Source organism: Podarcis erhardii (assembly GCF_964252035.2).
Source record: "Podarcis erhardii genome assembly, chromosome: 13".
NCBI classification, from domain to species: domain Eukaryota; kingdom Metazoa; phylum Chordata; class Lepidosauria; order Squamata; family Lacertidae; genus Podarcis; species Podarcis erhardii.
Genome location: NC_138502.1, coordinates 39,874,030 through 39,899,966, shown reverse-complemented (window position 1 = coordinate 39,899,966; position 25,937 = coordinate 39,874,030). Strand labels below are relative to the sequence as shown.

General features: G+C 45.4%; 2 protein-coding genes across 3 annotated transcripts in view; both read left to right on the top strand.

Moving 5' to 3' along the window:
* ITGA2B (integrin subunit alpha 2b) overlaps positions 1–21,068 on the top strand; it is a 61,815-nt gene extending 40,747 nt beyond the window's left edge. The window contains 10 exon segments of the mRNA XM_081837654.1: positions 3,613–3,696; positions 3,806–3,885; positions 5,332–5,412; positions 6,875–6,980; positions 8,509–8,661; positions 9,260–9,373; positions 15,578–15,691; positions 18,022–18,126; positions 19,700–19,822; positions 20,538–21,068. Of these exon segments, the coding sequence (XP_081693780.1) occupies positions 3,613–3,696; positions 3,806–3,885; positions 5,332–5,412; positions 6,875–6,980; positions 8,509–8,661; positions 9,260–9,373; positions 15,578–15,691; positions 18,022–18,126; positions 19,700–19,822; positions 20,538–20,597 (1,020 nt within the window). The 3' untranslated portion in view covers positions 20,598–21,068.
* A 3,375-nt stretch (positions 21,069–24,443) lies between these two features.
* The window catches only part of FAM171A2 (family with sequence similarity 171 member A2), a 47,272-nt gene continuing 45,778 nt past the window's right edge, over positions 24,444–25,937 (top strand). The window contains exon 1 of one of the 2 annotated variants that reach the window (XM_081837748.1): positions 24,444–24,803. In XM_081837748.1, the coding sequence (XP_081693874.1) occupies positions 24,689–24,803 (115 nt within the window). In that variant the 5' untranslated portion in view covers positions 24,444–24,688. The remainder of the gene's footprint in view (positions 24,804–25,937) is intronic. The other variant, XM_081837751.1, reaches the window with a different exon arrangement.

The window sequence follows — 25,937 nt, the reverse complement described above, 5'->3', positions numbered from 1 at the left end:
AGCTTGAGCTCTTGGTACAGCAAACTAAATATGACATAATAGGCATCACTGAAACCTGGTGGGATAAGTCCCACGATTGGAATGTAATAATGGAGGGATACAATCTATTTCAGAGAAACAGACCAGACAAGAAAGGAGGAGGAGTGGCGTTATATGGCAGGGATGTGTATACCTGTGAAGAGATCCAAGATTTAGAACCTCAAAGCCAAAGTGAGAGCATTTGGGTCAAAATTAAGGGAGAGAAAAATAACAGTGACCTCATTGTGGGAGTTTACTATAGATCCCCAAGCCAAACGGAGGACATAGATGATGCCTTCCTGGAACAGATGGCCAAGCATGCAAAAGGAAGGGAGATAGTAGTAATGGGGGACTTCAATTACCTGGATATTTGTTGGATGTCAAACTCAGCCAAGACCATAAGGTCAAACAGATTCCTCACTGGCCTTGCAGACAACTTCATTGTCCAGAAAGTGGGAGAAGCAACAAGAGGAACAGCCATTTTAGATCTGATCCTAACCAATGTTGATGACCTGGTTAGTGGGGTAGAAGTGGAAGGATCATTAGGCGTGAGTGATCATGCTCTTCTGAAGTTTACTATACAGCGGAAAGGAGCAGCCAAGCATACTAGGACTCAATTTCTTGACTTTAAGAAAGCCGACTTCATAAAACTTAGGGAAGTGCTGGGTGAGATCCCATGGACAGTAATACTAAAAGGAAAGGGAGTTCATGATGGCTGGGAGTTTGTTAAGAGGGAGATAGGAAAAGCACAACTTCAGGCAATACCAATGAGACGGAAACATGGAAGTTGCCTAAAGAAGCCAGGGTGGCTATCTAAAAAACTTTTAACTGAGTTAAGATTAAAAAAGGATGTGTACAAAAAATGGAAAAGGGGGGAAACCACCAAAGAAGAATTCAAACAAATAGCCAGCACATGTAGACACAAAGTCAGAAAAGCTAAAGCACAGAATGAACTCAGGCTTGCTAGAGAGGTTAAAAGCAACAAAAAAGGCTTTTATGGGTATGTTCGTAGCAAAAGGAAGAACAAAGAAACCATAGGGTCACTCAGAGGAGAAGATGGTGAAATGCAAACAGGGGACACAGAAAGGGCTGAACTCCTCAATGCCTTCTTTGCCTCAGTCTTCTCCGATAAAGAAAACAATGCCCGACCTGAAGAATTTGGAGCAAATGATTCAGCAGAGGAAACACAGCCCAGAATAACTAAGGAGATAGTACAAGAATACTTGGCTAGTTTAGATGTATTCAAGTCTCCAGGGCCAGATGAACTGCATCCAAGAGTATTAAAAGAACTGGCAGATGTGATCTCAGAACCACTGGCAGTCATCTTTGAGAATTCCTGGAGAACAGGCGAAGTCCCGGCAGACTGGAGGAGGGCAAATGTTGTCCCTATTTTCAAAAAGGGGAAAAGAGAGGACCCAAATAATTACCGCCTAGTCAGTCTGACATCAATACCAGGGAAGATTCTGGAGCAGATCATTAAGCAAACAGTCTGTGAGCACCTAGAAAGGAATGCTGTGATCACCAATAGTCAGCATGGATTTCTGAAAAATAAGTCATGTCAGACTAACCTGATCTCGTTTTTTGACAGAATTACAAGCCTGGTAGATGAAGGGAACGCAGTGGATGTAGCCTACCTTGATTTCAGCAAAGCATTTGACAAGGTGCCCCATGATATTCTCGTAAAGAAGCTGGTAAAATGCGATCTTAACTATGCTACCACTCAGTGGATTTGTAACTGGCTGATTGACCGAACCCAAAGGGTGCTCATCAATGGTTCCTCTTCATCCTGGAGAAGAGTGACTAGTGGGGTGCCACAGGGTTCTGTCTTGGGCCCGGTCTTATTCATCATCTTTATCAACGACTTGGATGATGGACTCAAGGGCATCCTGATCAAATTTGCAGATGACACCAAACTGGGAGGGGTGGCTAACACCCCAGAGGACAGGATCACACTTCAAAACGACCTTGACAGATTAGAGAACTGGGCCAAAACAAACAAGATGAATTTTAACAGGGAGAAATGTAAAGTATTGCACTTGGGCAAAAAAAAAAAAATGAGAGGCACAAGTACAAGATGGGTGACACCTGGCTTGAGAGCAGTACATGTGAAAAGGATCTCGGAGTCTTGGTTGACCACAAACTTGACATGAGCCAACAGTGTGACGCGGCAGCTAAAAAAGCCAATGCAATTCTGGGCTGCATCAATAGGAGTATAGCATCTAGATCAAGGGAAGTAATAGTGCCACTGTATTCTGCTCTGGTCAGACCTCACCTGGAGTACTGTGTCCAGTTCTGGGCACTACAGTTCAAGAAGGACACTGACAAACTGGAACGTGTCCAGAGGAGGGCAACCAAAATGGTCAAAGGCCTGGAAACGATGCCTTATGAGGAACGGCTAAGGGAGCTGGGCATGTTTAGCCTGGAGAAGAGGAGGTTAAGGGGTGATATGATAGCCATGTTCAAATATATAAAAGGATGTCACATAGAGGAGGGAGAAAGGTTGTTTTCTGCTGCTCCAGAGAAGCGGACACGGAGCAATGGTTCCAAACTACAAGAAAGAAGATTCCACCTAAACATTAGGAAGAACTTCCTGACAGTAAGAGCTGTTCGACAGTGGAATTTGCTGCCAAGGAGTGTGGTGGAGTCTCCTTCTTTGGAGGTCTTTAAGCAGAGGCTTGACAACCATATGTCAGAAGTGCTCTGATGGTGTTTCCTGCTTGGCAGGGGGTTGGACTCGATGGCCCTTGTGGTCTCTTCCAACTCTATGATTCTATGATTCTATGATTCCTTATGCCCTCCATCTTTCCCAACATCAGGGTGTTTTCCAGGGTCTTCTCTTCTCATGAGGTGGCCAAAGTATTGGAGCCTCAGCTTCAGGATCTGTCCTTCCAGTGAGCACTCAGGGCTGATTTCCTTAAGAATGGATAGATAGGTTTGATCTTCTTGCAGTCCATGGGACTCTCAAGAGTCTCCTCCAGCACCATAATTCAAAAGCATCAATTCTTCGGCGATCAGCATTCTTTATGGTCCAGCTCTCACTCCCATACATCACTACTGGGAAAACCATGGCTTTTACTATACGGACCTTTGTTGGCAAGGTGATGTCTCTACTTTTTAAGATGCTGTTTAAGATGCTGTTTAAGAAACCACAAAATACAGCGTACATATTTTCATCTTCTCAGTCACCCTCTTCACAGAAGTGTCCTTAAGATATTATTAAGATATCTCATATTTATTCTATTCCTGCAAATTCTGATGAGGATTCTAGGCTGCCTGGCAGCTTCCTGCTTGCCAAAGCTTATCTCTTTTAACTTCCAAAGAAGGAGGAAAGAGGTCTGAAAGGACGAAGTGGTCCTTTGCAGAATGGTACAGCCCTTTCAGAACTCAAAATGCTGACTGAGTGGGTTAGAAAAGACTCCAATACCCTTGTTCTGTAGCTCGGCTGTGGTCATGAATATACTGATTGGTGGTCCAGGCGTAATTTTTCTATTTGCAACAACAGGGATGCTCTCCAGGTCATTGCCAGCCTTTCATATTGGTCATTCACCTGGCTGACAGTGAAGTCACCTGTTCTCTCTCTCTCTTTCTCTGCAGAAGTTGATTTGCAACACCCGTAAGGAGAACGAGACCCGCTTGGTGGCCTGTGAAATTGGCAACCCCATGAAATCCAACACCACGGTATGTGGCTGATTTCTCAACCAGGGCAGTGCCATACTCAGGCTTACCGTTTTTTTCTTGGAAGCAACAGACATCCAACCTCTCCCCCTGTCTGTCACCTTTTTTACAGATCCAGGTAGATGTGGAGCTAAGTGTCAGCCAGCTGGAAGAGGCCAGTAATAACATAACTTTGATGCTGCAGCTAAGAAGGTAACAGTCAACGCTGCCCCACTTCCTGGACCCTGGAAGCCAAGTCCTCGTACCAGGAAACTCACAGCCCCATCTGTGGCACAGCCAGCAACCTTCCAGTACTGTATATTGTTTGAAAACCAAACCAATTAAGAAATTTTCTAAATAAATAGCAGGTGAATTAAATAAGCAGGCACCTTCGCTGTTTAGTTATTCTCCCCCCCCAAAAAAGTAATAATAATAATAATAATAATAATAATAATAATAATAATAATAATAACAACAACAATAACAATAATAATAATAATACTACAGTGGTGCCTCGCAAGACGAAAAGAATCCGTTCCGCGATTCTCTTCGTCTAGCGGTTTTTTCGTCTTGCAAAGCAAGCCCATTGACGGCTTAGCGGATTAGCGCTATTAGCAGTCTAGCGGCTTTTAGCGATCAACTGTTAAGCGGCTTATCAGCGGAACAGCTGATAAGCGGCTTAGCGGCTTAGGAAGAGGGGGAAGCGGGAAAAACCCGCGGGAACTCGCAAGATTTTTTCGTCTTGCGAAGCAACCCCATAGAGAAATTTGTTTAGCGAAGCACCTCCAAAACGGAAAACCCTTTCGTCTAGCGGGTTTTCCGTCTTGCGAGGCGTTCGTCTTGCGGGGCACCACTGTAATAATGTATTTATACCCCGTCCATCTGGCAGGGTATATAAGGGGCACTGTCTTGTATATATGAAGCTGCCAACTTTTTCCTCAAGTCAGGGCTCCTCCTGTCAGATGTCAAGGAAATAAACAACTATCTGACTTTTAGAAGACATCTGAAGGCAGCCCTGTTTAGGGAAGTTTTAAATGTTTGATGTTCTATCATGTTTTTACTATTCTGCTGGGAGCTGCCCAGCGTGGCCGGGGCAACCCAGTCAGATGGGAGGCATACAAATAAAATTGTTGTTGTTGTTAGCCACCCATCTGACGTGGTTTCCCCAGCCACTCTGGGCGGCTCCCAACAAAATATCCAAAACACAATAAAACATCAAACATTAAAAAATTCCCCATACAGGGCTGCCTTCAGATGTCTTCTAAAAATCAGATAGTTGTTTATTTCCTTGACATCTGATGGGAGGGCGTTTCACAGGGCGGGCGCCACCACCGAGAAGGTACCTCTGCCTGGATCCCTGCAACCTCACTTCTCGCAGTGAGGGAACCGCCAGAAGGCCCTCGGCGCTGGACCTCCGTGTCCGGGCTGAACGATGGGGGTGGAGACACTCCTTCAGGTATACAAGGTCAAGGCCGTTTAGGGTTTTAAGGGTCAGCACTTTAAACTGCTGCAAGGCAGAAATCTACAGGCAGCTTTCCCAAATCGCTGCATCTCTGTTCCTCTTCCACATCAAGACTTTTCATGTCCAAAGCCTGGACTCCAGGCTTTGAGAAAACACTCTTGTGGCGCTCACTCAATAACTCCCACCTTCTCCTGCAGCAAGAACAGCAACAACCCCAATAGCGCCATGGAACAATTGCAGGTGCCGGTCAAGGTTGCTGCAAGAATGGAACTGCTAGGGTGAGTAAGTCACATGGATGAGGGGAGATTTGCAGATAGATGGATTTCTGTCTGTATTAGTATTAACGTTTATGTGTATATGTTTATATATTGTTGCATGCTTGTATATCTGTGTAAATAGACCACATATCATAAAAGACACCCCAGTCTCTGTGCGGTGTGAGATTCCAGGGGTTCCAGGCACTTACACAGGGCCTGTGTTTCCTTTTTGGAAATGAAGCACAGCACAGCCCGTGGTGTCTTTATGATAGATGGTTTATTTACACATATATTCAACCTGAGCCTACGGTGGAGCGGTTCACAGCATTTCTCCCATTGCTGCAATCCTGGATCCAAAAAGAAATCAAACACGGCCATTTGTGCCTCTGCTGAGCTTGCCGCGTTTTACAGACTGCAACTATTTTATCTCTCAGCTCACATCCTAAGCAACTGAAATACTAAAAACAACTCCTTTCAGCTCTAAAACTCTACTTCTTGTCTTTCTAACTAATTCTGAGTTGAGCGTGCATTTGCCCTCCCCATTTGCCCTCTGGCAAAGAGCCACTCCAATACTAGGCTTGCATTTTAACATGCTAAATCCAGTAAACCCAGAAATTAGAAGGGGGGTCCGTGCACTCCACAAACTCATAACAGTGTGTGTGTGTGTGTGTGTGTGTGTGTGTGTGTGTACACACAGAGAGAGATGCATATATATGTAAACCAGTGGAGACTGACCTATGAGGATAAATGGGGCACTGTCCCACCAACCTCATTTGTCCCCCAGCCAGCCCCCACTTGTCTGCCTTCATATTTACAACCAGACCAGTGGTATCAGCTTTCTCTTCCTTAGTCTCAGGGCTCATCCGCACTTCTGCTCGTCCCACCACTTTCCATTGGGAAAACCCACTCTTTGCTGCTGGAGCAAACATCTGTCAGGTTTTCTGTGGATTGACATTTGTTCCAATTCAGCGTCAAAGAGTGGGTTTTCCCGGGGAAAGTGACAGGGCAAACAGAAAACCACTCAGATCCGTGCATAGAAAACATAGGGCATGCTAGAAACCTCTTGGATTTGTGCTTTCTATGCGCAGGACAAATGTGGACGAGCCCTCAGTGTTGCCCTTGTAGAACTCAACAGGGAGAAGGCCAGGGACAAAACTTGAATGAATTGGCTGTGCCTGTTGTTGGCTCTGGCGCCACCTGCTGTTGGGCTCCTTGCCTTCCACCCAGTGGCCACCAGCTGTTACAGACATACAAACCCAGCCTGATGCGATAACAGTGGGGGGAAAGCTTTCCCACCTGATTCTGCTGGTCCTACAAGGTCGATTCGGCTGCTGGCCTTGTGGGCAGGAGGTGTCGGTGGAGTGGAGCTGCTGGGAATATCAGTTGGGAAGGGCATTTTGCTTCAGGAGGAAGCGTGTATGTGTCCCATGACAAGAGGGGGCGATCACTTTCATCCTTGCTCTCTCCATGCTCTCCTCCCCAGGAGGTCTGCCCCAGATGTCGTTGTGGTCCCACTGGCCTTTGGCGACTATAAGAACACAAGCAAAGACATAAATGACTATGGACCAAGAGTTGAACATGTTTACCAGGTACAAAGAAACACAGTTTGGAACTGGATGCACAGGGGTATAGAGACAACACTGCAACCCACTGCATCCCCTCCAATATTCCTCAGATGAAAATAGGGACATATTCTTCATCAGTGTGTCCCCCGAACCTGCACACCTCCCCTTAGTGACTGGGGCAGAGATGCAGATGCAGTGGCTGAACAAAGCAAGCCAGAGTCAAGTGACTGTCATGGTTGCTCTTTGGCACTCACTGAGGGCCAGGAGGTCAGCTGGCTAGCCCCGGCTGGGCCGTTCCCTTCCAGCCGTCCTGCTGCGAAGACCATCACCTCTGCTCCAACGTAAATCAGTGACCCGGGCTTCTGAGCCAGGGCACACTATCAGCAGATAGAACTCCGCACACAGAATAGGCGTGAGGCTTGTGGAAGCATACTACAACTACAGATTTATTAAGCATAAATCAGGACAAAGAAACATGTCGTCTCTCATGTCTCAGAGAGAACAGCCAAAAGCAAAAGCTATACACAACGGAAGTTCCCAGCAAGCTGTGCTGGAATGTAAACAGACATGTGACACGTAACAATCCCATGTCTGTTCCTAAGGTGGAATGGAAATGTCAACACTCACAATTCCCTGGCGTGGCCTTGCAGACAGGCTGCACCCCCTATGCCCCACTATCTTTAGGGGAGACTGACGGACTGGGGAGCAGGGAAACAGTGAAAAACTTTCTGTGGGGCGTTCAAGTGAATTGGATCTTGTTTTCATAAAAACAGGAAGTGACGCCATATTGAATGGGGAGGAAGGGAGCAGGGCGGGAGGCATAGATCTAAGAAATGTGTTAGAGGGATGCACCGATCTGAACTTCTGGTAACATGCTGAAATGCGGTACTGAAGGGGAAAGGCCCCTTCGGAATTCGGAATTCTGTATGAAAAAGTGAGAGGCTGTGATGGCTTCAGGGTTTTTTGTAGATCCCGGTATTTTGTGGGGGGCAGTTGGAAGGCATGCCACTGTGGATACATCTGTTGTGGAATTCTACTCAATATTGATCCAGAGCAGATTCCAGCGTATAGTTAGCAGAGTAAAAACTCAAATACGTTGTAGAATTCCCCCCAAAGTAGACCAGAGGTGATTAATATTTCATCCAGCAGAGCTTTACTGCTACTGAAGACAAATGAGCATAATAACTTATAAGTCTAAACCTCTATACTAAGCTTACTATGTACAGAACACCACACCGGAAGGAAGAGAGATAGAAAGAGAAAGTGAAACCCAGGCTCCTTCTGGCATATTTTTGTAGTCAGCATGACCTTGACAGAAAGAGATAACAGAACCAGTTTAAGCCAGCTGAAGTCAGCTTCTCTGAAGGAATAACCCAAACATCATGAACCTTCTGTTTGCTTCTTTCACACAGAGAAGCTTCTAGAACCCTCTTGAATTAATTAGAATAGGAAAGATCTCTATACATCAGATCAATACTTTCTGTACTAAAAATGCAAACCGACAGTGTCTTCTCCATTGCTGACCCCTCTTCCTTCCTTGTCCTTCTCTAAGTTGCAGAATGCTGGCCCTAGCACTGTCTCTGGGGCCGAGCTTCTTGTGGATTTCCCCAGCCACTTCCGGGAAGGCTTCCTGCTTTACATCGCAAGGGTGAGCACGGAAGGCAACATTGCCTGTTCACCCACGAACGACACCAACCCTCTGAAGGTAGGAGCAACCTCTGGGAAGGGGAGACAAAGTATGGAGGGCCTGAGAGCACCTCTATCAAGTCTCCTCCTTTTTTTTTAGTTTAAAGTCCCAAATGCTTCAACCTTTCCTCCTAGGAGAGTTGCCCCATCCCCTTTATCTTATCAGTTGCCTTTTTTCCTGGTCTGCTTCTGCCTTAATAATAATAATAATAATAATAATATAATTTACAGTGGTACCTCGGGTTAAGTACTTAATTCATTCCGGAGGTCCGTTCTTAACCTGAAACTGTTCTTAACCTGAAGCACCACTTTAGCTAATGGGGCCTCCTGCTGCACCGCCGGAGCCCGATTTCTGTTCTCATCCTGAAGCAAAGTTCTTAACCCGAGGTAATGTTTCTGGGTTAGCGGAGTCTGTAACCTGAAGCGTATGTAACCTGAAGCGTATGTAACCCGAGGTACCACTGTATTATTTGTACCCACCCATCTAGCTGGGTTTCCCCAGCCACTCTGGGCGGCTTCCAACAAAGATTAAAAATACATTAAAATGTCACACATTAAAAACTTCCCTTCAATATGGCTGCCTGCTTTCCACCTGAACGCTATTTCTTTCCTCGTAGCTGAAAGTCCAGGAGCCCACAACTGCTCCCAGCTACAATACGACTGCCCAACCATGGCGCTTGCGTGAGAGGCGGGATGTGAACTCAGCAGTGCTGCAGGAACCCATTGTGGTGGTGAGACTTGGTGGGAAATGGGACGGACTTCATAGTGTCATTTAAAGCAGTTGTCACCGGATCTGGGTTCATATATCCCTGCTGCTCATCACTCGGGCTAATCCTCAGTTATCCGATCTGTAAACTTGGGATGGATGAGTGACTTATCATGCAAAATTGTTTTGAAAATGAATGAGGCAAGCATTCTGCTCGTGTAAAAGCCCCCATGTAGTAGCAGTTCAGCATAGTGTGATCAAAACAGCTAGCTGAAAACCCCCTCTGCACTCAAGAGATGTAGAAACTTGATTGTTTTAAAATTTCAATACCGTATTTTTTGCTCTATAAGACTCCCTCCTAAAAAGTAAGGGGAAATGTGTGTGCATCTTATGGAGCAAATGCAGGCTGCGCAGCTATCCCAGAAGCCAGAATAGCAAGAGGGATTGCTGCTTTCGCTGCCCAGCGATCCCTCTTGCTGTTCTGGCTTCTGAGATTCAGAATATTTTTTTTCTTGTTTTCCTCCTCCAAAAACTAGGTGCGTCTTGTAGTCTGGTGCATCTTATGGAGCGAAAAATACGGTACTTAAGATGTCGTAGTTACTAAATTTACACTTTCAACTTGAGCTGAACAATTCTATGGTCCCACTATGCCATTGGGGCACTTATTACCATACATTTAAACTCACGAGTTTCCCCACGAATCTTGGGAACTGTAGTTTACCCCAACAAAGCTGATATTTCTAGCACCTTAAACTACGGTTCCTAGGAGTCTTCTGGGAGAATCATGTGCTTTAACTGTATGGTGTGTATACAGTCTAAGTGTGCATAATGTGATGCCAGAATAGTTTAGCCACATGCTACACACCCTGTGGCATCCAACATATGGTCTCCCTGCCAGAGGTGTCTATATTGCTAATAGTTTCTGTTAGTTGGTGCAGAATTATCCTATGATCTGTCATGGCCGAGTGGGCAGTTTTCTCCCCGCCCCCTCTCCATTGAGTTTAATGGGTGGTTTTTGGCATGTACCACCTCTGCTGGAGGCCTGCCAGCAATATCCATGGCCCTGAATTTCCCCTGGCAGAGGCATATCATTTGACATGGGATGGGCCAAAAATATGATTCAGTTCGCATTTTTAAAGGCGAACCTACCTAATTTTCCCTTTCCAAGACAACGCATGAACTGAAGAACAACCATCCTTTGGAATTCCCCCTTCCCCAGATTTTTCAGTGCAGTTCTCCAGCCGAGTAAAGTTTACCAAAACGCAAACATCAGAGGTAAAGTGTGCATAGAAATGCATATATAAATGACATACAAGTATTCAGTATATTAGGGGAACTTGCTTTGCTAATAATAATAATAATAATAATAATAATAATAATAATGTATACTAGGTCAACGTGCCTGCAAAAAATGTGTATATTAGCAGAAATTCGCTTTGAAAGCTAATGAATTTTCTTTTTTTTCTTTTTTTTGATGCATAATTTTTATTGATTTACATTAGTCAAAATACAAAACAAACTATAATATTCCACTTAATGTTTCACAAAAATTTTTTTTGAGAGTGACTTCCTTCAACCTTTCCACAAATCGTCCGTACTATGAAAACAAATAATTCCGCATTTCTTGTTTTGTAGTGCCATTAATCATTCTAGTTCACCTGTTTTCCTTTAGACAGTACCCTTTGCTTCTTACAGAGCACCCTTAAAGCCCACTAACGTTATCTGTCCATCGCTTAAGTTTTCCAGATATTTCCTAAAACTTTCCCAATCTTTTACAAACCTCTGGTCTTTTATATATCTAATTTTCCCTGTCATCTTATCCATCTCCACATAGTCTAGTAATTTTGATCTCCAATCCTCAATTGTCGGCAGACCCTCTAATTTCCAATATTTAGCTAATAAAACCCTTGCTGCCGTTGTTGCGTACTGAAACAGCTTATAATCTTTCCTTTTTATCTCCCTTCCTACCAATCCCAGCAGGAATGCCTCAGGTTTTTTAACAAAAGTATAACTTAAAATTTTCTTCATTTCATTATACACACTCTCCCAGAACCCTTTGACCTTTTGGCATTCCCACCACATGTGGTAGAAGGTCCCCTCTCTCTCCTTGCACTTCCAACATTTGTTACAGGATCCGTACATTCTGGCTAATTTGACAGGGGTCAAATACCAACGGTAGAACATTTTCATTAAGTTCTCCTTAAGTGTCACACAAGCCGTAAACCTAATATGTTGTTTCCATAGTTTTTCCCATTCTTCGAAGTAAATGTTACGGCCAAAATCTCTAGCCCAGTGAGTCATTACCGACTTGACTTCCTCGTCAATTAGATTCCAGTCTAGTAACTGATTATACATTTTAGACAAAGTTTTTATATTATTTTTCAGGATCTCGATTTGGAATCTGGAGTTTTTATCAGCGTATCCTTTATCTTTAAAATCTTTCCTGAACATATCGTTTGTCTGAAAGTAGTGCAACCAATCGTAGACTTGGTCCTTGACCTGCTCGTACGGTCTCATTTTCCACTTTCCTTCTTCATTAACAGTTGTTCATATGTGGCCCAGTTGGCCCTCATATTGGTCTTTTTAACAGACATAACTTCTAATGGTGACAGCCAGTGGGGTGTTCTAGGTTCTAGCACGTCTTTATACCTTTCCCATACCTCAATCAGTGGGCCCCTGAATATGTGATTTCCAAATTCCTTATGCGTTCTCCTCCGCCCATGCCACAAGTAGGCATGCCACCCAAAATCGATTGTCGTGACCCTCTAAGTCCAACACTTCTCTGTCCTCCAGATTGATCCATGTCTTTACCCAGCATAGGCATGATGCCTCATAATATAATTTCAAATCTGGCAGGGCGAAGCCTCCCCTTTCCTTCACATCTGTCAGCAATTTAAACTTTATTCTGGGCTTCTTCCCCTGCCAGATAAATTTTGAGATCTCCCTATGCCAGACTTTAAATATCGATATACCTTTGATCACGGGGATATTTTGAAAGAGAAATAATAATCTTGGAAGTACAGACATTTTAATTATAGCTATTCTACCCCAAAACGACAATTTGAGCCTGCCCCATGTTTCTATATCTTTCTTAATTCCTTTCCATACTGTTTCGTAATTGTTTTTAAATAAATCTATATTTTTTGGCGTTACCCATACTCCTAGATATTTCACCTTCTTAGTCAACTCTAATTCCGTTTCTCTTTGTAATTCTTCAACTTTGTCCTTATACATATTCTTAACTATCATTTTTGTTTTCCTTTTATTTAATTTGAAGCCCGCTACTTTTCCAAATTGGTCAAATTCTTCAAGTACCTCTTTTATTGAATCTATTGGGTCTTCCATTGTTACAACCAGATCGTCTGCGAAAGCTTTGATTTTATATTCATTCAGACCGACCCTTACTCCTTTTATTCCTTTATTATCTCTTATGGAGTTAAGTAGGACCTCTAACACCATTACAAACAGTAGTGGGGACAGTGGGCATCCCTGTCTCGTTCCTTTTGTTACTGTTATTTCTGCAGTCTCTACGTTGTTTATTATAAGTCTTGCCTTTTGATCTGTATAGATTGCTTTTATCCCGTTATAAAATTCAGTGCCCACTTCCATATATTCCAATTGTTTCAGCAGGAAATCCCAGGTTACATTATCGAACGCTTTCTCAGCGTCCACGAATAACAACAAACCTTGTTTATCACACCTGTCTGTTAAGTATTCTATGATGTTTATTATGTTTCTTATGTTGTCTTTCATTTGCCTACCCGGCAAAAAGCCGGCTTGGTCCTTGTGTATGCTTTCTGCCAGGGTGTCTTTTAACCTCTTTGCTAGGATTCCTGCAAAAATCTTATAGTCTATATTTAACAAGGAGATCGGTCTATAGTTTTTGATCTGCTGTAAATCGGAGTCTTGTTTAGGGATTAGTGTGATCAATGCCTCCTTCCACGTCTCTGGTATTTCTCTTTCTTTGAGGATGTTATTCATTACTTCTTGCAGTGGAGTCAGCAGGACTGGTTCCATCTCCTTATAATATCTACCAGTAAGCCCATCTGGGCCTGGGGCTTTCCCATTTTTTAAGTTCTCGATTATTGCTTTGATTTCTTCTATCTCAATTGGAGCATTCAGCTTCTCTTTTTCTATTGTGGAGATCTTATTGATGTTCTTACCTTTTAAATATCTCTCTATTTTTCTCATGTTATTCCTTTCTGTATTTTTGAAGAGACCTCTGTAGAAGTCCAGAAAGGCCTTCCTTATTTCTTGGGGTTTACTTATCACTTCTCCTTCCACCTCGATTTTGTTTATTGTATTCTGCTCCTTCCTTTTTTTTAATTGCCAAGCTAGTAACTTCCCTGGTTTATTAGCGTATTCGAAGTTCCTTTGTCTTAATTTTTTAACTTTCCATTCTATCTCTCTGTTTATCAACATCGCGTACTGGGATTGTAAAACTTTGATGTTCTCTTTTATTTTCTTATTTTTGGGATTTTTAGTTAGTTTCTGTTCGTTCTCCAATATTTGTTGTAAAATTTCTTTTTTCCCTTTTTCTCTCTTTTTATTCTTAATTGCATTATGTTGGATAAAGAAGCCCCGTATCACCGCCTTGCCTGCATCCCATACCACCTTTGATTTTGTGCCCTTGCCTAGATTGTCTTCAAAGTATTCTTTTAACCTGTTTTGAGCTTTCTCTATTATCTATTGGTCGTCCAGTAAATAGTCTTTCATTCTCCATCTATTTAATCTTCTTTCCAACCCTTTCAGTTCCATTTTTATTGGATTGTGGTCAGATATTGTTTTGGCCTGGATCCCCACCCTTACAGCTCTTGGGATTAATTCTGCCGAGATCCACATCTGGTCTAATCTTGAAAATGAATCATTGGGTTCTGAGTGGTAGGTGTGTTGCTTTTCCAAGGGGTATTTGAATCTCCAAATATCCACCAAATTACAGCTTTGAACCAAAGAAAAAAATGTTCTAGGTAGCTTTCCTTCTATACCTTTCGTGTCCCTTAGCCTGTCCATCTCTAACGACACCACACCGTTCATGTCTCCCAGTAGTATAATTTTCTGATCGGCGTAATCAAACAACTTTCCTTCTAAACTCCTAAAAAACTCTGACTTATTAACATTCGGCGCATAGATCCCCACTATTATTACCTTTTCTCCCTGCCAATTAATTTGTACTGCTGATATCCTTCCTTCTTCGTCTTTAAATAATTGTTTCGCTTCGATTTGTTTATTGATATAGATGACCACTCCCCTTTTTTTACTCCGATCTGACGATACAAATTCATTCCCCAGTCTTTGATTAGTCAAAACCCTTTTATGCTTCCTCGCTATATGCGTCTCCTGCAGGCAAATAATATCTAAGCCTTCCTTCTTTAGAATATGCTCAATTTTATTCCTCTTTCCCCTATTGTTCATCCCATTAACATTCCAACTGTAAATTTTTAACGCCATGGTGGTTACCTAAAAAAAAAAAAAAAAGGAATCGAAAACGACTGTTGTTTCCCTTTAGACTCCTCCCTCTGTCTCCCCCTCCTCCCCCTCCTCCGACCCTCCTGACTCCCCCTCTGGATTTTCTCCTCCCTCTGCCTCCTCTCCTTTATCTTCTTCTTTTTGTGGTTTTAATTCTTTATATTTTCTTAAAAATTTGCCTGTTTCTTCTGGGTTTGTCAATTTTTGCCTCTTACCCCTATATGTGAAGGAAATTCCTTCAGGGAACTCCCACTTGAATTCAATGTTGCTTCTTTTCAGTATCTGTACCAGTTCTTTGTAGGGGTCCCTACGTTTTAGGAGCCTGACTGGAATGTCTTTGAAAATTATTATGTAGTTTCCCCCAATGTTTAACCTTTTCTCTCTGTTTTTTTGGAGGATCCTGTTCCTCATTTCCCTTTCTTTGAATGTAACTAGACAGTCTCCTACAAGTTTTTTGTTCCTAATGAAGTCTCCTACAAGTTTTTTGTTCCTAATGAAGCTAATGAATTTTCATTAAGACTGAAACCAGTTCAAAAACTGATGTGAAAACGTAGAAGTGAAAACGTAGAAGACTGAGCAATGAAGAAATGGGAAACAGAATTCCATAACTTCACACACATACAAACACCCACACATACACATAGTTTGTATCTGGAGGTTAGGACTGCACCCTGTGTTTATCCACAGGTTATATACATCCTGCAGGCTGAATAACTCCATCAGTTTAAATTAACTCAACTCTCTTGATCCAACCTGCCTGCAGAACTGTAGTAGCCAAGACTGTGTCGTCATCTCCTGCCAAGTGGGGACTCTGGAGAAAGGGCAAGGAGCCATGGTGACCATCCATGCAGTGCTGTGGCTGCAGACTTTCCTGGAGGTAAGGAAGGAGCTTCTGTGCAAGGGATGGGGAGGCAGAGAGTTCCCTTCCTAGAAAACAAGACTGCCTTGATTTTGGAATACCCCCTCTCTGGAGAGGCTTGCCTGGCTCCAACATTGCAAGCACTTCAGTGCCTTTGGGAAATGTTAATTGTTCTCATTTTACACTTTGCTTTGAAATATTCTATTTGTTTTGGGGGGGCATGTTTTTAATATATATGTATATATATGTGTGTGTGTGTATCTATATCTATATCTATATCTATATCTATATCTATATCTAGATATATATCTATATATCTATATCTATATATCTATATATCTATATATCTATATATCTATATATCTATATCTATCTATCTATCTATCTATCTATCTATCTATCTATATCTATCTATCATCTATCTATCTATATCTATATCTATATCATCTATATCTATATCTATATCTATATCATCTATATCTATATCTATATCTATATCTATATCTATATCTATATCTATATCTGCACAACTTCCTGTAATCCAGACAAGATGAAGGGTAGCATACATTTTTACAAGATCACAAGATGCAGTTATGATTAAGAAGTGGCAAACAGTTTGTGATTTATTTATTTGTTTATATGGCACCATCCATATGAATGGTGCTTGCTTGCTTGCTTTATTTAATTTCTATACAGCTTTATATTTTTAATAAAAACCTCAAAGCGGTTTACAGCATATTAAATCAATAAAACATTAGCTGGGCGATGTTCCTCCAGCCTCAAGAACCCCTTGCCCCGAGGAGCTTCTAATCTAACATTCTCCATGGAGGAAACAAGACATGAAGGGGAAGGGGAGCCGAGGATACGCAGGGAACGATAATGTGATTGTTTCAGTGATTCAGTGGACGCTCGGGTTGCGAACGTGATCCGTGCAGGATGCACATTCGCAACCCGCAGCGTTCGCAACCTGCAGCGGCGCACGTGAGGGTTGCGATTCGGCATTTCAGCACATGCGCAAAGCGCGATTTAGCGCTTCAGCGCATGCACAACCGCCGAAACCCGGAAGTAACCCGTTCCGGTACTTCCGGGTTTTGGCGGTCCGTAACCCGAAAAAACGGAACCTGAAGCGTTTGTAACCCGAGGTATGACTGTAATGTACTTAGGCTGAGTTACAGCAGGGCATGGTAACTGGAGAGAGATGAGCCAAAGATTTCGTGACCAAAGGTGGATCTAGAGGAGGGATTTGAAGGAAGTAAGAGAGGTAGTCTGTGGCAACAGTCACTCTGTAGGTTTAAAGCGCTATGATACCGCTTTAAACAGTCATGGCTTCCCCCAAAGAATTATGGGAGCTGTAGTTGTCAGTTTGCATTTCTTAGTATAGAAAGTATTGATCTGATGTGTAGAGATCTTTCCTGTTCTGCTTAGTTCAGGAGGGTTCTGGAAGATTTCTTTCTATGTGAAAGAAACAGGAAGAAGGTTTCTGATGTTTGGGTTATTCCTTCAGAGAAGCTGAGTACAGCTGGTTTAAATTGGTTCTGTTATCTTTCTGTCCAGGTCCTGCTGACTATAATAGTCAGGCCAGAAGGAGCCTGGGTTTCACTTACTTTCTCTTTCTAGCTCTTTGTTCTGGTGAAGTGTTCTGTTCTGTATGCTATAGTGTTGAGATTTAGTCTTATTATAAGTTCTTGTTAGTTTAAGATAAGTCTGCTGCAACTGGATCTTTTATGGACCGTGCCAATCCTGAATGTATTGGATTTGTGACCAATATGCTCATTTTCCTTCAGTAGCAGTAAAGCTCTGCTGGATGAAATATTAATTGCCTCTGGTCTATTTTTGGGAACTCTGCAACGTGCAACCCTCCACATGCAGCGCATCAGTAGTTTGTGCCCCCCACCCTGTGCTATAATTTCCAGAGTTCTCTATGGAGAGGGATTGACTGTTAAATCACTCTGGGAAGTGTACCCTTGTGAGTGGAACAGGGATCTCCTTACAACTCTCAGCACCCTTAACAAACTAGGATTATTTAAGGGAAACTGTGGTTGTTTAAAGTGGCATCATAGCAGTTTATATGTAGCGTGTGAAAGTGGCTTGGGCGTCACGGTTGAGCAAGGAAAGAAGTCTAGAATAAACCCCTTCATCTAGCAAGCATAGTCTGAGTCCAGGTTCTTATTTCTAAAAGTTGCAGAGCTCTAAACACCAACACCACCCAACCCGGAAGCCAGCGCCATTTGGGGACGCCATGTTTTGGCCTCGCACAGGGCACCGTATTTCAAAAGGTCACCAAAGCTTGCCCCTGATGGCAGGTCCATAAGGGCTCAGGTAATGCATGATGGTCTCTTCTCCCACAGCACCCCATGAAGGAGCAACTCCTCATCCAGTCTCAGGCCCGATTCAACACTTCAGGGATGCCATACCGCATTCAGCCGGAAGTTCTGCCAAGCGGATCCTCTCTGGTACGTCAGTGAATCAGTGTTACTGAAACTCAGCTTTGCATAAGAACGTCAGGCCTACTGGATCAGGCCAATGGCCCCTCTAGACCGGCATCCTGTTCTCAAGCTGGACCTGAGCACAAGAGCACTTTCCCCTTTTGTGGTTTTCTGTGGCTCAAGAATAGGTAACCCTGACCATTAGGTCCAGTCGTGGCCGACTCTGGGGTTGTGGAGTTCATCTCACTTTACTGGCCAAGGGAGCCGGCGTACAGCTTCCGGGTCATGTGGCCAGCATGACTAAGCTGCTTCTGGTGAACCAGAGCAGCGCATGGAAACGCCGTTTACCTTCCCACCGGAGTTGTACCTATTTATCTACTTGCACTTTGATGTGCTTTTGAACTGCTAGGTTGGCAGGAGCAGGGACCGAGCAATGGGAGCTCACCCTGTCACAGGGATTCGAACCACCGACCTTCTGATTGGCAAGCCCAAGAGGCTCAGTGGTTTAACCCACAGCGCCACCCGCTCAAGAATATTTCGGCTTATTGAGATGAACAGGGCCTCGTTGATGTTTTAACTCAGGCGTACCCAGGAAGCAAAAATAGGAACAATGATTCACCAGGGACAAGGACCAGAAGACTGTATCTGTCCCTCCTACCTAGGGGTAGTTGAAGTATAAGGACATGAGGGTATATTATGGGTTTTGGCAAGTCATAAAGCCAAGTGGGTTGCGTGTGAGGTGGATCCATGGGGCCCACTATCTGGGATTGCCCAATTTCTGAAAATACCTGGTCATTTGGTGAAGTCAGGGGCTGGAGCCTGATGGGTTTTTTTTGGTGGAACAGAGGTGAGACTGCAATAAGAATTCTAAGGTCTCAAATACAGTGGCGTAGCGTGGGGGGTGCAGGGGGGCCCGGCCGCACCGGGCGCAACATCTGGGCTTAGGGCAAATCCACGGGTTAGGGGGTGCAAATCCACGGGTTAGGGGGCACAAATCCACGGGTTAGGGGGCGCAAATTACTTGCCTTGCCCCAGGTGCTGACAACCCACGCTACGCCACTGCTCAAATATAGAATTAATGTTCATGAATGCACAAGGTAAACACACATGCATAAGTATACAAACCACATGCCTGAAATAGTACAGGAGAACAATCCTGAAGCCATCTTGACTTGTATGTATGATGCATTTTGGGGTTAAGGGGTTGGGCAATTGTCTTCCAATGGGCTTGCAGACCACTGCAAGGAGAAGGGGAACTTGGTTGCAACAGAAAATAAAGATCTTCCTTGTTTTCGCTGGATCTTGCCTGCATCCAAAATGGGCTCAAAATGCTAGTTAAATTCGCAAAGTACCCAGTTCCAAATTTTAATCCTGAAGCCTGAATGGCAGTTAAATAACTGGTGTTTGACAGCCCTACAAGAATCACCTGGACCTGCCGCCAAGGTAGAGGAGCTCAGCCATTTTGTTATCTGCGTTGGGAATAAAAGACTTACCGTACTTGGGCATGAAAACCCCTCCATTATTTCAGTTGCATCAGGGAGACGAGGGTTCAGCTCACATTGGCTTTCTCTTTCCTATCCCTCCCCCCTGCCCCACCCAGACTAAGACACTGGTGGAGTGGGTGGACCCGGCTGCCGAGAGGGATATTCCTGTGTGGTGGATCATAGCAGCTATAGTGGTAGGACTTTTCCTCCTTGCAATCTTCATTATCGTTCTTTGGAAGGTAAGTAAAACCTCGGAGCGGACAATTCTGGGCCTAGAGGCAAAGTGGACCAATCACATGGGGTGCCAATATTCCAGTGGTTTGGGCTTTAGCTGGGGCTTAACAAAAATAGGAGCACCTCCGTCCCCTGCAGAAAATGAGCCTTCATGGGAGTTCCAATGTCGCAGTAACTAACATGCCTCATTGGGGAGGCATGGTATATAGAATCATAGAATTATAAACTGAAAGCGACTTCCAAGTGTCTAGTCCAACCCCCTGCAATGCAGGAATCTCAACTAAAACTTCCATGACAAATAATAATAATAATAATAATTTTTATTTATACCCCACCCTCCCCAGCCAAGACTGGGCTCAGGGTGGCTAACACCAGGTATAAAAACAATTAATTAAAATACAACTTAAAAACAAGATTAAAGTACAACATTAAAATGCAGCCTCATTTCAGTAGAAACTCAAATAAAAAACTTTTTGGGGATAAAAACGTCAAATCTTCACCAAGGCCAGCTATCCAGACTGGTCCTACATGGGCCAGAAAAAAGCCAGGGAAGTCCCCAAATAGGAGTTGTTGTTGTTGTTGTTGTTGTTGTTGTTGTTGTTGTGATCAGATCAGCCAACTGCAGCATGCTTCTGGGTGCCTTATGCGTTTATTTTGAGAACAGCAGCCCAATCAAGGATTTCACCAGTTCAAAGAAGCCTATTTCTTTTTTTTTAATAGACGGGCTTTTTCAAGAGGAAGCGACCACCCACAGAGGAAGAGGAACAATTGTCCCAATGACCCTGGGGCAAAAACATCTGGGAAGGAGCAGTAGTGGGTGATCCTCACACAAACACACGCCTGCCACTGTGATCTCATTTCTGCCTGGATCCATCCCTCCCTGTTCCCAAGGAGATGTCAGCTAGACCCTTTTTCTGAGACACCCCCTCTCCCCTTTGCTCTGCAATTTAATACCTTTCCTCAGCTATACTTCTGCGCACATCCCATTCTCTTGCTAAATCGATGCCCGCAGTAGGCAGTATCCACATTCATGGTTAGCGCCACAGAAGAGTGATTCCTTCACCCTTAAAAACAAGGTCCTGACTGGAAGACATGGGCCATCCGTGAAATTAAAAACAAAACAAAAGCTCACTAATTCTTAAGTGGAAAAAATAGGCCTTGGAGAAACAAGTAGGGAGGGAAAAAACCCAGCACTCTTTTTTAAAGTGCAGAATTAATCCCATTAATATACATTTGTTTAGTCGTTTAGTCGTGTCCGACTCTTCGTGACCCCATGGACCAGAGCACACCAGGCACTCCTGTCTTCCACTGCCTCCCGCAGTTTGGTTAAACCCATACTGGTAGCTTCGAGAATATACATAATATGCATAAAACATGCCAAATACTCGATGCATCATGAAAGCAATCAGAAGAAGAATGCCATTGCTGCCTATACTCTGTTCAAAATTTGGTACTGTAAATTATAGTTGGGCTTGTCCATTCCACTCATCATGTGCCACATTTTCTTGTCATTCTATAAGAGGCTGGTCTGTTCAGTTGCTTCAGAGTTATTCTTTAGGAGTGAATCTTAACAGGCGTGGGAACTCTCCTCATAGCTGTCAACTTGCAGATTTGAAAATAAGGGACCAGCAGCCTCGAAAATAAGGGATCAGCAGCCAATATAAGGGATTTTCCAAGCACAGGTATGTTCAACTTCTGAGCCCCTCCGAGCCAAAGGCAGAAAGCCCAGCCAGTAGCCAAACGAAGCCACAAGCGGTGGTTCCCACAGCACAGCAACCCAGCAAAGGGGATGCAGCAAGAGAAACCACTGTCACCTCTCCGCTGGGAAGCGCTGAGCAAAGGCGAGTCCCCAGGCAACGCGGCCGATTTGATCGGCACAAGGCATGCAAGCTCCACCCCCCAGTTGTTCTTAGACTTCTTATTGGGTGAGCAACACAGCCAAGCAACACAGTTGGAGCCTCCCTCCTCCCTGGCCAGCAGGGAGGGAGGGAGAGGAGCTGCTTCCTTTGATACCTGGGAAATTTAAGGGACATCATCAGTAAGGGACAGCAGCAGGACACGGCACTGGGATAAGGGACTTTCCCGCCAAATAAGGGACTGTTGACAGCTATGACTCTCCTAGAGATGATCTGTAGACTCCATATGATCAAGGAGCAGTGCCCATTTCTGATCAATGCCCCGTCAGCTCCCCAGTTGTGACCATTTCCTCCAAGACACAAAGATGATCTTGGAATTGTCCCTCTTGCACCAGCAACGTTGCCTTTCATCTCCTCTTTGTGGCCTCAAACAAGTCCAAATCTTCAGCAGGAGAGGAGAACCATTTTGGGCTGATTCCCAAAGTTGGGGAGCTGGAGGGGCAGAAAAGGCTGCTGGTGATTCTATTCCTCCATGCAGCGCCACACCCTGGGATCTGCTGAGCTCATACGGAGGCTAATGAAGGCATGGGACATATTACCTGTAGTGTAAAATGCATTTTGCTGTTTAATAAATGAAAGATACCATTTAATTCTTGGGGTTTTACTTTTACCATGTTTTTCTACCAGCTTTGTGTCAGGAAATACTTTCAATTACCATAACATGGGAGCTATAATTGCCTCACCAGTAGTTGGAAACCCATTAGTATTGTGCAGGTTCCAAGTTTAAAGGATTCATTTATTTATTTCAAACACTTGTATACCACCCTTCATCCAATAGATTCCAGAGCGGTGAACAAGAGAGAGAGAGAGAGTGTGTAAAACCACTGCATTTATACTGTACATACACAATTAAAGAACCAAAAAAATTAACAATGTTATGAAGCAGCAGCTAAAACCAGATGCATGAGCAATGAAGGCAATCACTTCACCTGCCTGTTGTTCTTTATTGTTAGAAGAGAGAGAAGAAACCCACCATAGTTTCAGTGCAGAAGCCAAATTGTCTGCTAGCTTCGGATGTACAGTAAATTGAAGGACAAATCAGTCTGGGCCCTTCAAGATTTCTGAGTCTCCTACTTGTTACTTCCTGACAACCCCTGTATATTTTGGGAGTGGGGGAGCTGCTAATCTGGGATTAAGCCTTTATTTATTGTGCCAATTAGTTGATTAAAGCTCGAAGCCTTTGTTTGAAAGGGCAAGATGCAAATGAACATTGACCTGTTGTTGTCCTTGCTGTTAATTCTGGGAGACATGGCATCCTCAGGTGTGGGGAGGCATATAGAACATTTATTGCCGTTTAATGCATGTAGCAGGCAGACCAGGTGTGCTGGGATATGTTAATATTTGAGTAGGACATATGAAAGCAAGGCGATATGACTTCAGCTCATAAAACAAAAACACAGGGACAGCTTTGAACCATCAAAGAATTGTAATTTTGAGATTCCCCCCGCCCCCCGTCATGCATGTTCAATACGTTGGCTCCACATGCCCCAATATCTGAAAGGGGGGGGGGCTGTGGGTTCTCCTTCCTTGGAGGTTTTTCAACAGCGGTTGGGTGGAAATCTGCCATGGATGCTTTAGCTGAGATTCCTGCATTGCAGGGGGTTGGACTAGATGACCCTTGGGGTCCCTTCCAATTCTACGGTTCTATAATAATGTACATATTGGCATCGTAAAGGTAAAGGGACCCCTGACCATTAGGTCCAGTCATGGCCAACTCTGGGGTTGCGGCACTCATCTCGCTTTACTGGCCGAGGGAGCCAGCGTACAGCTTCCGGGTCATGTGGCCAGTATGACTAAGCCGCTTCTGGCGAACCGGAAACACCGTTTACCTTCCCGCCGGAGTGGTACCCATTTATCTACTTGCACTTTGACGTGCTTTTGAACTGCTAGGTGGGCAGGAGCTGGGACCGAACAACGGGAGCTCACCCCATCGCAGGGATTTGAACCGCCGACCTTCTGATTGGCAAGTCCTCGGCTCTGTGGTTTAACCCCCAGCGCCACCCACGTCCCTTATTGGTATCTTATTGTAGTTTAGTCGTTTAGTCGTGTCCAACTCTGTGACCCCATGGACCAGAGCACGCCAGGCACTTCTGTCTTCCACTGCCTCCCGCAGTTTGGTCAAACTCATGTTCGTAGCTTCGAGAACACTGTCCAACCATCTTGTCCTCTGTCGTCTCCTTCTCCTTGTGCCCTCCATCTTTCCCAACATCAGGGTCTTTTCCAGGGAGTCTTCTCTTCTCATGAGGTGGCCAACGTATTGGAGCCTCAGCTTCACAAGCTGTCCTTCCAGTGAGCACTCAGGGCTGATTTCCTTCAGAGTGGAGAGGTTTGATCTTCTTGCAGTCCATGGGACTCTCAAGAGTCTCCTCCAGCGCCATAATTCAAAAGCATCAATCTTAAGAAACCTGCTAAGTCCCGCCACCCACCATTTGAAGACGCGTTGCACACCCAGAAAATAGCCCTGGAGAGGAAACGGAAGAGGGGAAAGCCAATCCACAGATAGGCGCCTCTGAGCCCTGCGGAGAGGGCGAGGCTTACTTGGAACAATCTTCACGTTCTGCACATGCTCAGAGGCACAGTGCACCCCCTCCCTTCCCCTGAACTTTTTAAAACCCCCCCCTTTGCCCAGGACTATTCCCTGGCATTGGACACAGTTTCTAGGTGAGGTAAGCTAAAGGCGGAGCACCCGAGAAGAAGGAGGCGGAGGAAGAAGAAGAAGAAGAAGAGGAGACCGAGGGGGCGGCGGCGGTGCTGGCTTGTTCCAGCAGGTGGAGCCGTCGCAGCTTCTCCCCGCCGGGCAGGAGGGGGCTGCCGGGGACGAGGAGACACAATCGCCGCCGCCGCCGCCGCCGCCGCGTAACCGGATCCCGCACAGCCCAGTGCGCCCGACTTGCCGCCCAGGCTCCTCCGGGCGCGCCATGGCCGGGTAGCGGGGAGCCGGTGGGGGCGGCCACAATGCTGCGGGCGCCGGCCCTGGCGATGCGCTTCGCCCTCCTGCTGCCGCTGCTGGTCGGCCCCGGCTGGCCGGCTCGCGGCAAGGCGCAGCCCGGGGAGCCTCCCAGCCCGCAGGGTGAGTGGGCGCGCGGGGGGCGGGCGCCGGAGAGGAAGGAAAAGGCGGCGGGGGTCTTGCATGCAGAAGGCGGGTAGTGGCGGGGCGGGGGATGGGGGTGAATCGAGGGAGCCCCCCCTCCTGCGGCGGGAACCGGGGATCTGGCTGGGTGGGTGGGGCAGTTTGGGGTGGGGTGGGGGGGCTATTGCTCCGTGCCATTTATGCGGGTGCGAGAGCTGTTGGCGCGCGGTGGCGCATTTCCAGAAAAAGTGGGGTGGGTGGGTGGGAAACGGAGGCATATATTTAGCTGGATTTCAAACCCCAGCTCCACTTTTTGTGTATGGGGTGTGTATGTGGCTGCTTCTCCCGCCTCCGCCTTTCTGGATCGGGGGTGGGGGGTGGGTTTCCCCTCGGCTCTGGTCTGCTGGTTCCCCAAAAGGAGATGGGCGAGACCTTGCAGGACGGCGGCGAAAGAGATGCGCCGTGGGGCACCGGGAATGGGGGGTGCGCGGTGGGTGGGTCCGCGCCGATTCCTTCCACTCGATCACGCACACAACCCCCCCCCTAAATATTGCGCCCCTCTCTCGGTATTGGGCTCCGGGATGGGACCCCCCAAGGCTCCATCCCTCCTTTTCATAGACAGGGAAGAGGTGGGGGGGAGGAGGGTTTTGGGGGTGAGGGCGCGGGGTGGGGGCGCAGGGTTTTTGTCTATTCTTACGCCCGTTCCCAGCCCCCTTGAGCTCCCTCCACCTTCCATCTGCCAGCCCCCTGCTCGCACCATCTCTCTCTCCTCCCCTTAACACCCATCCCTTTGGCTGGCCATCTCCTTACATGGCGATCTGTTTATTTCAGGGTCTTTTCTTCTACTGCTGCCCACCCTGAACCTTTTGTCTGCCTCTCTGCGGTCCCCATCCTTGAGCCACCGTCTCTCCCCCCCCCTTGTGTTTCTCCCCCCTCTGCTTCTGTCTGTATACCATCTGACTGGAATATTGCCTGTCTCGGTCCACACCCATTTCTCCCCCTGCACATCCTTTTTGACCTCTGTCGGATGTACCTGTTGTCTGCCTGCCTTGCATTCTGCTTGTTGATCTCGTGCATTTCATAAAGACACACACCTCTCTGCTCCTACAGGCATGCACAGTCGTTTGTGAGCTG